This window comes from Dermacentor silvarum, chromosome 1 (genome assembly GCF_013339745.2).
Source record: "Dermacentor silvarum isolate Dsil-2018 chromosome 1, BIME_Dsil_1.4, whole genome shotgun sequence".
NCBI lineage: Eukaryota > Metazoa > Arthropoda > Arachnida > Ixodida > Ixodidae > Dermacentor > Dermacentor silvarum.
In genome coordinates, this window is record NC_051154.1 from 225,133,470 (window position 1) to 225,146,634 (window position 13,165).

At 47.8% G+C, this 13,165-nt stretch overlaps 1 protein-coding gene across 11 annotated transcripts in view; it reads left to right on the top strand.

Moving 5' to 3' along the window:
• Positions 1–13,165, top strand: part of LOC119436845 (protein PRRC2A) — a 140,981-nt gene that overhangs the window by 47,791 nt on the left and 80,025 nt on the right. For 10 of the 11 annotated variants that reach the window (XM_049660012.1, XM_049660011.1, XM_049660019.1 and 7 more), the window contains exon 11: positions 9,011–9,560. In XM_049660012.1, the coding sequence (XP_049515969.1) occupies positions 9,011–9,560 (550 nt within the window). The remainder of the gene's footprint in view (positions 1–9,010; positions 9,561–13,165) is intronic. The other variant, XM_049660016.1, reaches the window with a different exon arrangement.

Below are 13,165 nucleotides of genomic sequence, written 5' to 3' on the forward strand. Positions count from 1 at the left end.
GAAGGTCACCATCACCGGCAAAGACGGTGTACTTAGTTTGGTGCATCGTGCGACACGGACACGACGCCTCCGAGCGAGCCCCAACCGTCGACGAGCTACAGTGTGATAACCGAAGATTCACCGGACTAATAGTCGCCCGAACGGCGCACGATCAACGATTCAGACGCGTTTCGTGTCAGCGGTGACGGCAGAATCGCGAGCATGCAGCGTGCGCGACTCCCTTCGCGCGATGTCCACAACTGAACGGAAGTTCAATTTGATGGACTAGCCAGGCTATGAAATTTTCAAAACCCACCAAACGAAGAGGCAAAGGTGCAAGAAGATGCTTGGCAGCACTGATGCCAAAAATTACCGCCCTGATGCGTTCTAATAAACCTGCACTGCTTGCAAAACTTTGCAGGTCGTTTTCTCAATAGTGTTTTTTTTGTTGGTCACCTCGCTCGTGGAAAGCATAGCACAACAATGGCTGGACCGATTTTGGTCCAGTTTGTTTTGCTGTGATCCATAAACTGTGCTGCACATCAAGACAGTCTTGAAATGTTCATTTATTTTTCCATTATTTAATTATTTCAGAATAACTACATGGCTCTATGCAGTGAAACACAAGCCACATGCATGTCATATCGAGTAAAAAATTATGAGGGCACTAAAAAAAAAATCTAACACTGTCTTGATATAGATTAGACATTGGGGCAAACATACACAGTATTCCCAGTTCCGTACCATGTTTCGTTACTGTGCCAGGCTTTCCACGAGCAAGTAACTTGTAAACTTTTGTAAATTCTTATAAAACAAAAACTAATGAAGATATCTTCATGAAATTTTAGATTTGCCTCTCTATTGCAATGTACAGCGTGTGTGCCAAATTTCAGCCCTTTCTGTCAAGAAACAAAAAAGTTATTTTTCATCCCCTCCTCCCCCCTTAAGGAAGGGTATTGCTTAGGTTCAAAATAGAAGTAAAAGCAGGTACCTAAAAAGGAAAGAAAAGACCAAACGAAAGCCACAGATGATGCGGCAAGTTGAACTACCCAATATCCGAGTGTGTTTGTTGGGTAACACCACGTGGGCCGAGCTTTCAATGGGCAAGGTCGGTCAAAATTGGTTATTGATGGCCTCGTAATTTTCGTATTCGCATGATAATTTTCATCATGATGCTAATTGTTAAAATAAACAGCGAAAACTTCTGCGGTTTTAAAAGCTAATGAACAGTCATACGTTTTCATAATTACGCGTTTATGAAGCTGAAGAAAGAGAGCTATTTAATTGCATTGATTTTTGCTGCTTTGCTATCTAAAGGACAAACTTCACTCGGCGGGGAAGTTGAGCGAAGCAGTCGATGACTTCGGACTCGGACACATTGATGCCGACGTCTCTGTGGGCGTAAAGAAGCGCCAACCTAACCATGCGTCCCTCAGACATTGCAGAGTGCAAGTACTTTTTTAGTAAACTCGTGTTAAAAAATATTCTCTCTGCGCTGGCAGCGGTAACTGGAAAGGTGACTAGAGGCTGCAGCAGTTCGTACACATTTACATAGAACCCGCAGTCGCAATGAGAGAGGGCATCTATTCCGGTGCTAAAACCTAAAAACACTCCTTCGATGTTGTTGGCATGCTTGTTTAGACCCACCGTGGTTTCTCAGTGGCTATGGTGTTTGGCTGCTGAGCACGAGGTCGCGGGATCGAATCCCGGCCACGGCGGCCGCATTTCAATGGGGGCGAAATGCGAAAACACCCGTGTACTTAGATTTAGGTGGTCAAAATTTCCGGAGTCCCCCACTACGGCGTAACTCATAATCTGAACTGGTTTTGGCACATGAAACCCCATAATCCTTGTTTAGGTACCTTGCACAAACAGTAGGCTGTACAATATTCGTCGTTTCGTCAGCAAGTATGGAGAAGCAGCCTGCTTTTGCATCTAGGCTTTCTTTAATAATTTCACCACAAATTTCTATAATTTGGTTTTGTACATCTGGGCTTAAATACGAGGCATTACTGGGGCAACTTTCCAAATGGTTTTTCAGATGTGTCTCCACAATCAGCTCCCATGCGAAGAAGCGCTCTGAAAATACCAGTATTGTCAGCGGGGTATGCTTAAATCCATAAGACCACTGTCGCTGTGGCCCTGGATAGCCAGGCCTTGTCGCCCGCAAAAAAGAACTGCCTGAATAATAGGCCGTTAATTTTTTATTCTCTTATTTTAGTTTACCTGCCCTGCTGCTGGTGATCGATCACATTGGGTGCACTTCCCGAAAATGTTTGGAGAAAATTATCATCTGACAGTCACGGTCATATTTAGTATTTTCATGTTCCAGAATTGAAAATCTAAAGCACGCCTTTGGAAATGTTAGTGCACCTTTTCGTGTCAGAAGTTTACGACAAATTTATACCCATAAAGTTTCGGAATTGAAATCCGTGCGCTCCGTAGATTCCGCGGCCGCGGCAAGATGCCGCAACGCGCCCGCTCGCTATCGAAAAGCCCTTGAAAGTTTGTGCTCGGATGGGAGCGACTCCAGGTGCAAGGGCGTTGCCACGAAATCCAGCCTGAGTTCGCAACGTTCGTGCTGAAATGTCTTCTTGAGCCTGAAAAAGACATTGTAGGCAAAATCCAGAATGATTCCCCGTGCCGGTCGTTGTTTTGGTCGGCGGTGCACGCTAGCACAAAAAAATTTCGAAGGGGGGGGGGGGGGCTGAAGCCCCATCAGCCCCCCCCCCCCTGGCTAGGCCCCTGGCCGCAGGAACATCTTAAATAGCTCTAAAGGCCTGCCACTACACTTATTAGGCATGTCAGTGCTCGTAATGGGACGGGAGACTGCAGCTGTAAGCGTGTGTAATTAAGGACTACGTACTGGTCCCTTAAGCAGGGGTGGGACTCCTGCGCCAATTGCGCATTTTTGATACAGAGGCAAATTCCTGTGCCAAACGCAGAAAATTGATCGAAATTGTGCATTGCCACGCCAGAACGGCTTCCGCAGTTGCCGCAAACAGCGAGCGGATTCGTTCTCCGAAAAAGAGTGCAGTCATTCACATTACGCACACCGCGTCATGGTACCTCCCGCAGAGTTACTCGTAATTTTAGCAAGTGGCCGGCGCGCGCGCAGCCACTGCCGGTTGTTGTCACTGCTGTCGGAATAGCTAGGGCGGCTGTGTTTAAAGTGTACTAGAATACGATTAAGTGGGCCGAGCGGCGCAGCGTTCCCTAGCTGAGGTGCAAACCAATAAAAAGTAGGCTGAGAGCGCTGCGAGCGAACTAGGTATTTCGGAGGCACGCGCTGCAGCGGGTGAAGCGGGCGCGGGCGTCTGTGTCCCTAAGGCAGGTATTACATAAAACTATTCCAATTTGCTTTAATGCCCATATGGGCGAGGCGTGAGCCATTTTGACTCATCACGAAGGGCTAATGGTGGATTTGGAATAAAACGCCGCAGGTATCGCCCGAAAGCCGAAGCATCGATTGCGATAGCAAATTAGTAGACCTCTAAGTAGTTTTATCGGCCATATAAACTTGTAACGTGTTTATATGTTATATATAATATATAGGGACATAGGCACTCGCACTATGTCCCTATCGCAGATAGCTTTTAAGATAAGGCCCGCGCGGCCGCGCCAAGCCGCCGGAGAACGACCCCTCCCTCCGGTGCCTTGCGTGCTATGGAAGACTGCGCGTTTCGTCCCCGCTTTCCTTCCTCGCGTGCGCGATGATGGCGGCTCGTGTGCGCGAGCTGCCATCGTCGGCTCGCCCTTGTTGGCTCATCCTCACGCTTTCAGTCATACATGCAGTATAGGGCGTGTGGTGATGATATCGCCCCTGGACTTTCTATGGAACATCATGGTGACGGCGACGCCATAAATGCGCCTGCAGTGTCCGTATAGTTACCTTCCCAACAAAAACAGATTGGAATGGTTTTACATTATACCAGCACAGGGTTGATTGCGGCTCTCTTGGTCTGTGGTGACATATGGTTACACAGAACTTATGCTACAGGTTGTTACAGTAGTTTTTCTTTACCTATGCTTCACCAGCAGGTCTGATGTGTATGGTTCCTGCCAAGGGTCGCGAAGTGCAGGGATATGAGCTTAGATGCCGCAGACCACTGAATTTTTTGGTTCTGTAAAATTAAGAGGGGAATGGCAAAAAATGGTTAAGCATTATATAATAAAAAATGTACGAAAAATCGATTTTCGGGAGGAAAAAAACACATTTTAGGAATGCTTGTGCCTTCAAGCACCTGGCTTCAAATTAATGACGCCCACTTTGATAGGTAAATAGGAAAATATTGGCTATCGAAACGCCACGGGAGTCTCGAAACAACCTGCGACAGGCAACATTTGTTCCAACTTTGCGGGTGCAGCTGCCAGCAGATTTGAAGCTGATTTGAAGCTCGTTTCTTTATGTGCATTTGGCGCCGCCCAAAGTGAACGACTGTTCTGGCTGATTTTATGAAGGGTGGTTTCGGTCCTCTGATTCGGCAACGCATGTGCAAGCCGAGGCCCCCCCCCCCCCCTTCCCCTCCTCAGACCCGCCTGTCTTGCGCCTCCCATTCACTGAGGCGGCCTCTTTTTCTTTTTGTGCGCCGCCGTCTCTGTCCCCCGTTGCCGGTTTGCATGGGTTGCAGGGTGTCTACCAACCGGGAAAACCGGGAAAACAGGGAATTCTCAGGGATTTTGAATATTCTGGAAAAACTCAGGGAAAACTCAGGGAATTTGTGCCTCTATCAGGGAAAATTACTGTAGGGATGGGCGAATATAGGGTATTGTCGAATATTTCATTGAATAATTCTATGTTCGTTATTCGCTTCGATTCGAATTCATGGATTCAATATTTTCGAATTATTCAGCGGTCCCGAATAGGCGGCCAAAAGCCGCGGACGGTCGGCGCACATCTCGGAGGCTATGCTTCACGTCATGGCTGACATACATCAACCATAAATCTCGAAGGCTATATGTTTTTGCATTAAAGAGCCTGAAATGTGCGACGCAGAAGAGCAGAAACGGCGCTAGCGCACAACCGAAACGAAGCGGCGGAGTCAGCATAGCCATAGTCAGCAGCGGAAATCGTACGTGAATGACAGCAACGACGGAACGCTTCGTGGCTATTTGTGCCTTTATTGCGTTTACCGCCGCGCATAGCAACGCGTTGGCCGCGGGATTTCATAGTCGCCACCCATCATCGCGTCGATAGCTGCCGCGGTTTCTTTCGCAGCGGTTTCGTTTAGTTTCGTTTTGACTCAATACGCACGTCGGCCGCGTGCCTAAAGAGCTGCGTAGTGTCCATCCATGATTGCATAGATAGCGACCGCGATTTCGTCTGAAGTTGTTGCAGTGAACGGTAGTTTCGTTCTGACTCGGTGCGTGCGTCGGCCGGGTACGGTCACACTAGCGGCAAGTTGCCGTGCGTCAGCGCCTTGCCGCCAAGTCCACCGTGGCAATCGCGTCTCGCCGCGCGGCAGCGCGATATGATCTCGCGCGCTCTCGGAACGCGGATTCACCGTGAGCGAAAAGGGTGCGATCGGACAGGGTCCAGAAATCCCTCTGTAGAACCGCGAGAGACGACAATCGTCGATTGATAACCCGGCGCGGCGCGGCGGAGGTCCGGTTGCCATTGGCTCCGTGACGTCACCCTCGTCGCTCGCGGCACCCTCGGCAAGCCGTAACACCCCCGATTCCTGCCGCTTTTGCCGCGCGCGTCATGATGCGTTGCCGCTCGCGGCATGAAGCGGGCGTTTTTGCCGCTATTCGTGGCCATTCCCTTAAGCACCGCAAAGTCGCCGTTCATAATCGTGTCGATAGCGGCCGCGGTTGCGACAAGCAGTTGTTTCGGTTTGACTCGGGGCAAAGCTGTCGAGGATGAAGCGCACTGGCTACATTACGATGGACGTGCGATCCGTTGGCGTTGAGCTTACTGGCGAAAAAATTATCGGGATGTGCGCGCGGTAGTGCAAAGCGTGTCGCAAATGATGGCGCGCGCCGCAGCCGTGCTGCGAAGGAAGTCGCGAGGCTTCGATCGCCGCTGCGAGAGCCAATCAGTCACGAGATGACGAGAATTGCAGCTTCCGCACTGCTTTTGTGCTAAATAGCGAAAAGATTTGCTCATCCATTATACTAATAAAATCGTGCTGACGTAGTAAGCATTTGCTTATTGTTTTCTGCATATCCTGATAATTCGGACATTTTTTTTTTTTTCAATCCCGTGAAGTTCGAATTAACTAGGTTTTACTGTAATATGTGATATATACTGTTCAAACTATTCGATTCGAAATTATTTGACCAAATCACTACTCGCTTCGAACCTCAAATCCACTATTCGCCCGTCCCTAAATTAGCTGTAATTTAATTGAAAGGGAACGAAAGTTGCGGTAATGGAGGGAGGGAGGGGGGGCGACGTTTAGCTGCGCCACCAAATGCGTATTTATATAAAAATGTGGTGAGGCGAGAAGGTGGTAAAGACTCCGGACGCTGCTCGACGAGTGTCCCGTTCTGATGTCGTCGAAAACTTCCGAGCCGCCCCCAGAGGCACAGGCAACAGTCACCAGCGCCGTGCGCGTTCGGTGCGAACGCGGGCAAAACGCCGACGGCGTCGACAACAGTTCGGCGCATTGCTGATGCTGCAGCATGTCTAAGTTTATACAGCTGATCGATAAAACTACTATCCTTACTCCGTATAGCTCTCTACTAATTTGCTATCGCAATTGATGCTTCGCATTTTTTTTAACATGCTTACTAAAGAGTGACAGCATCAGGCAACATGGTGTCAGCCCATCTTGATGTAAAAGAAAGTTCCGTTTCACTCAGGGAATTTAGCAAAATCACTCAGGGAAAACCTGGAAAACTCAGGGAATCTGAAAATGTCAACTTGGTAGACACCCTGGGTTGTCATCATCTGCTTTCGTCGTCTGGATGGGTGGCACCTCCAGAGTGCTTGTCGCATGAATACAACCAATTGCTGCAGTACAGTCGACACTTACCGTATAGACTCGTGTAAGGGCCGCACTTTTTTTTTTTTTTTTCACAACTTTGAAGCTGGTTTCACAATTTGGTGCAGCTGGCGACTACTGCACACCCCAGATTGTGTGCACACTCTGGCTCTCAGCATTTAGTAGCTGGACGTGGAAGTACACAGTGCGCGAAAATTATGCAAAGCGCGCGCAGCATGGGGACACGGAACGCAATTGCTTCTCCATTGTAAACATTTTTTTTCCAAATCTTAAGTTGCGGTGTTGGGGGTGTAGCCCTTACACGAGTAAAGTGCCACGAAAATTGCATTTTTGTAGCCGGGTTGCATGAAAAAAAAAAAAAATGGGGTAATGGGGGGCAGACCTGCTTTAAAGACCACAATGGCAGGGAGGCCAGTGCCCCTCTCCACCACCTACCTCCATCTGGCTGCCGATTGTGTTGACTCCTTTAACTGTTTAACTCTGCTTCCTGTGCGCCCTGATCGCATATAACAAATCGTGGCTGGCACTGTTATAGTAAAACCTCGTTTCTGATTTCACGTGACGGGAAAACATGTCCGAAATAACTGAATGTCGAATTATTACTCATAATGAATCGGCAGAATCCTGTTTCTATTTTGCACAAAAGCAGTGCGGAAGCTGCAATTCTCATCTCGTGACTGATTAGCGCTCACAGCGGCGAAGGCCTCGAGACTTCTTTCACAGGACGGCCGCGGCGCGCGTCTTCATCTGAGACTCTTTTCACTACCGCGCGCACGTCCCGTTTACTTTTCGCCTGTGCCACCAGGGCGCCGCCCATCGCGATGTAGACTGCGCTCTTCATCCTTGACAGCTATGCACTAAGTAAAAATGAAACTATAGTTTGCTGCAACCGCGGCCGCTGTCTACGCGATCATGGGTGGCGACTACTCCATTATATGAAGGCACGTGGCTGACCCTTGTACAGAGTCAAAACGAAACTATTGTTTGCCGCAACTGCTGAGGACGAAATCGCAGTCGCTACCGACGCGATCATGGATGGTGACTATGCAGTCATGAAGGCACGCAGCCAACACTGGACTTTGCGCGGCGGTAAACGCAAGAATAAAGACTTTAAAGGCACAAATAGTCACGAAGAGTTATGGCATTGCTGTCATTCTAGTACGATTTTCAATGACGACCATGGCGATATTGTTATGGGGAGAAAATATATGTATTTACAATATATACAGAGGGTTGTAGCTCTGTGGCCAGGGTGACACCATCTACCGAGCTCCGAGACACTTCAGCCTCTTCTTCCCCAACCGTCATTTTGTCCACAGTGGTACGAACTCGTACGTGACAATATGAACTCCGTTGCTTCGTTTCGGTGGGCGCTAACGCCGTTTTGGCTCTATTGCGTCGCACATTTGCGGTGCTCCGCCAGCTCAGTGCTGTTGGTGTGGGTTATTCGTGTTTCGGTGGGTGGGGGGGGGGGGGGGGTGCGGCGTGCAACTATGGGCGCAAGCCCATTCGTATTCGGAGGGGTGAAAAAGCGATGGGACAGAGGTGCGGGGGAGGCTGGCGATGCGAAGCAGGATTGCAAACAGCATGCGCCGGCATGCAACTGCTCAAATTGCTTTTTTTCTTTTCAAGGAGTTATCATTCCATTCCCTTTCGGCACGGACACCCAGTAGCCAGATTTCATCATTATAACCGATAATGGGGCATGGGGGCATTGTAGTAAGCGAGTTATTTCGCCATAGAAAACATAAAAGTTGATGGTGTAGCTGCTTCTCATTGTTATAAGTGACTGTACTGTACTGCATTTATATCCAGGGGGTTTCTGCCTGAGTAAACAGTGTGCATTATTTTTTTAGAAAGAAAAGCCGCTTTTCTATGCTTTATTCTGTTCGTTATCTCTATCTTTGAGGGAAAGTCAAATTGTAACAAACTATTAACAACGAACACCTTTGTTGAAAAAATGTTTTTTTTAAAATATTTAAGCTCGACGGTGTTCGCTTAAGCTTATCTGTTTGACAGGATGAAAAATTTTTTGCAGCAGCGCTTGAATAAATTCTCTTTTGCCTTTTTTTTTTTTTCAGCAGAATTATCAGCGGCCATTCAAGAATATGCCTCCACGATTTCTCAAGAAGGCTGAGATGCAGCGTCAGCAGCAGCTAAGGCAGCAGCAGCAGCAACAGCAGCAGCAACAACAGCAGCAGCAACAACAGCAGCAGCAACAACAGCAGCAGCCACAGCAGCCGCAGCCACAGCAGCAGCAGCCACAACAGCAGCAGCCACAACAGCAGCAGCCACAGCAAACAAGTGGTGGCTTGGCTCCACCGCAGACCTCCTCGAGCCTAGGAGGCATGGGCGGTGTGAGCTATGACCCTCGTTGGGTGGCCATGGGAGCAGGAGGGCCCTACCTGAGTCAACTGGGTATGGGCCCTTTGAAAGCTCTCGGTGGCCAGCGTCCCCCTGAGCCAGAGGGGGGCACCCCCTATCCCAGTGCCGAGGATCGGCCCTATGAGGCTCGGGAAGCTCGGCCACTGGAGTGCTGGCCTCCTGGGGCTGGACGTCCTGCTCCCCCACAGGCAGACCGGCCCCCACAGGCTCTGGCTCCACCCATGGCACCGCCACATGTGCCGCCAGGTGAGGGTGCTGTTCTGATGTACGAATAGTCATTCTGAGAAATTCGTCTTGGAATAAAATTTGCTTGATAATGGGTGCCAGTGAGATAACGTGACATTTTTTGTACTTTAGGATTCAGAGGGGCCATCTTACTTTCATTTGTACACCTGTGAGCAAAGATATACAGACCAGGGATTGCGCAATAAAGTAGATTTTTTTGAACTGCTTGTGAACGCAACTTGAAATTGAGGACTGCAGTCAAAACTTGGCATTGCGAACTTTCCAGTGTACTCAACAATTTAAGTTCATGCATGTTATTTACGAAGCAATTGAGTTTTTTCACCAACTCTGTGGTTTGTATACTTTTGCTCATGGGTGCACGTATAAACAGAATGTCTAATACAGCTTGGCGTTTTATGCCAAGTACAGTTGAACTTCTTATAATGAAGTTGCTTCTGTCACGTATACCTTTGTTATATTTTCTTCACTATATCCACTAATTTGCCACAGTCAATCCTGGATATATAAAACTCGAATGTATCGAATTAATGTCTATGTCACAGTTGTAAAATCCCCTTGAAAATCGTGCAAAAATACAGCGACGTACTACGTGTACATGACTCCTGTTCACCGCCACATTTGATATAACGAACGCTGTGCTGCGCCGCACCCCTGCAAGTGTGCTTCTCTTAACTGAGATGGGTTCACTTCTTGCATCATTGCAAATATTTTATACCAACAAATATTTCATACCTACAAATTTGAAGTGGCACTGTTTTGGCAGATGCTTTTAAACAAGAAATCTTATCTGAAGGGCAGGCAGTGCATGCTATGGAGGAAAAATGAGAAGGGTTCTCATTGCTGCACATATGGATGGTTCGTGGAAACTGCAGCTTTTAATTATCAGCAAGAGCAGATCACCAGTGTGCTTCAAGGATGCAAAAGGCCTTCGGACCGGTACACATTGTACAAGAAAGCGGGGATAACAGTAAATATTTTCACTGAGTGGCACCAGTCGTTAGATGCCAAACTGGAGATGCTGCACCGCCGATTTGTCTTGTAGGCGTGGGCTTTCTGCTCATGGCATTTCAGGATTCTGCAAGCGGCCAAAACAAATCCGACCCAAACTTCCACTAACAAAACCACCGCATGCCACATTGCTGCGCAAGACTCATGGCTGTGCGATTTGCAGATGCCTGCTGCACGCGTTTCATTTGTGCTTGCATGGTTACACGTGAGTGGGAACAGACTTGAAATTTTCTGCCAAATGGAAACCATTTTCTAAGCTAACAGCGTGTGTGTAGTGTCTGCAGTCGTTGGTGTAGGAGCCGGAAAGGAATGGCAGAGAACGAAGAGACTTGCCGGCTGCAATGAGTCGGGAGTGTTAAGTGGCATGCAAGAAGAGATCGACTTTTTTAAAGTGGTCGAGAAATGAGGATGACAGGTTCCAATAAGAAGTCTGTTCCGAAAGCCAACACAACACTTGGCTTGGCGAGTTGCTCACAAATGACTATCCGCTGTTAAAACGCCGTATTGTTAGTAATGTAATGGGGATGCAGCCTTGTGTTCATACACAATTTACAGTACACGTGCGCTAATGGTGGAACTGTGCATTAGCTAGTTTGCTTCCGCAATGCGTTCATTAATAATCCTAAATAAAAAAAAAGCTCCAAGCATGTCGACGCGCACGAGGTGCACTGTATTCTCAGTTTTGGATGACGGTGGGTTTTTTAGGGTTAAAGTTGCGAGCAGTATATCAAACCATGCCGCCACATGAGCAGTTTGCAACATTCCTGAGCAAGAAATGAGTCCAACTTTTGTGCGTTCGATATGGCCTTGTAGAAGCAAATTGGCAATTTCCCACATTTCAATATCTCGGTTAAACTGTCCGAGACGTGTGGAGATCTTGGATAAGCTTCATATAGGCCTATTTTTCTTTTTTGAATTATCAGTATATCAATTTATGTCTTGATCCCCTTTGAGTTTGATATGTCTGTGATCGACTCGACATCCTTGTTCATTATATCTATGTTCTTGTATTTCAAAACTACATTGTCAGTGATGGTAAGTGCTTGTTGGGATACTTCAGATTCTTGCCACGAAAAGCTTGGTACAGTAGCCGACCGATTTTCCGGACTTCGCGGCGACTGAAAAATACCGTAGTCAGAAAAACCGAACAGTCCGAAAAACTCGCGCACACCCCCCCCCCCCCCCCACCCTCCCCCAAGAAAAAAAAAATTAGGAGGCTTAAAGCGGCTTAAGAAAAATGCCGCAGTTTTACCCAAGAGGTGGAGCATTGATTGTGATAGCAAATTGATAGTATAAAGTTGTAAATATGCGCTTACAAAGTAAGCACGGTGTCACGCATGCACAGGTTACATGAACACATCTCGCTCGATGACCGTGGAAACTCGTTAAAACGCTGGAGTTAGAAAGCGTGCCAGAAGCAGCGGGCAAATTCGCCAGCGCAGCACTATCAGCGCTGTTGGTGTGGTTCATTCATGTTTCAGAGGGTGGCGCGGCGTGCAACTATGGCCGCAGCCCATCCGTATTCGGAGGGGTGGAAAGGCAATGGGACAGAGGTGCGGGGGAGGCTGGCGATGCGAAGCAGGATTCCAAACAGCGCGCGCTGGCATGCAACTGTGTGTGTGTGGCACGCGCACACGCACACACGCGCGCATATATATATGTATATATATATATCAGCCTCCCGAATGTGTAGTTACATATATACACAGTTGACTCTCCTTATAACGGACCCTGATAATTCGATGAAAAATGTCCGTTTTATCCGAAGTCTGTAATATCCGAAATCATTAATAGTACTACTATCCACACATTGACAAGGGGGGGGGGGGGGGAATGAAAGGGAACCACTCGCAATGAAATACAGGTATACTTTCCACATGTTTGGCGGAAAAAGTTGCATGCAGTGCACAGCTGGGGCGCAAACGAGCTAGTTCTGTGCGCGCATTCAATTTTACCGGGTGCGGCCTAGGTCAACCATGCATGGCAAAACTGAACGCGCTTTCCGAACAACGATCTCCGATCGCGCCCCTGCCCTCACCTACGCTGCTAATGTGAAGTACCATGTATATTTACGTAATAACACTGTTTTTTTCCCCCAGAAATCCAATGCAAAGTTGTGGGGTGTTTATTATGCGGGGTAAATTTTATGGTGTTTTATGATAAGTTTTCTTTCGGAAACTGCTCCAAATTCTGGATTTAGTGCTCCAAAACGGAGGGTTTCTTTTTTTTCTGTAACCCGCTCCTAATTTGGATTTTCCTGCTCCAAAAGCAAGATTTTCCTGCTTAAAAAATTGCTCCAAATCCTGTTTTGGCTGTTGCACCACTGCATTAGTGATCACAGAGTTGCATTTCGGACAGCTGATCGCACATAAGCAGGGCAGATGCGGTAACGGTTTCGCTTTCGTTTCGCTTGAGGCAACTGCTAGCACACTTCTGAAAGCGCCATCATTATGGTTTCTGAAATCCTCGCACAGCGGTCACTCGCTCATCTCAAAGGCTGTTTGTTATATGAGGAAAAACGTTCGCTATATCTGAAAGCAGTTTCAATAGGCGGGGTCAGAAAATCGTAAATGCACAAAAATGTGGTCATTATAACA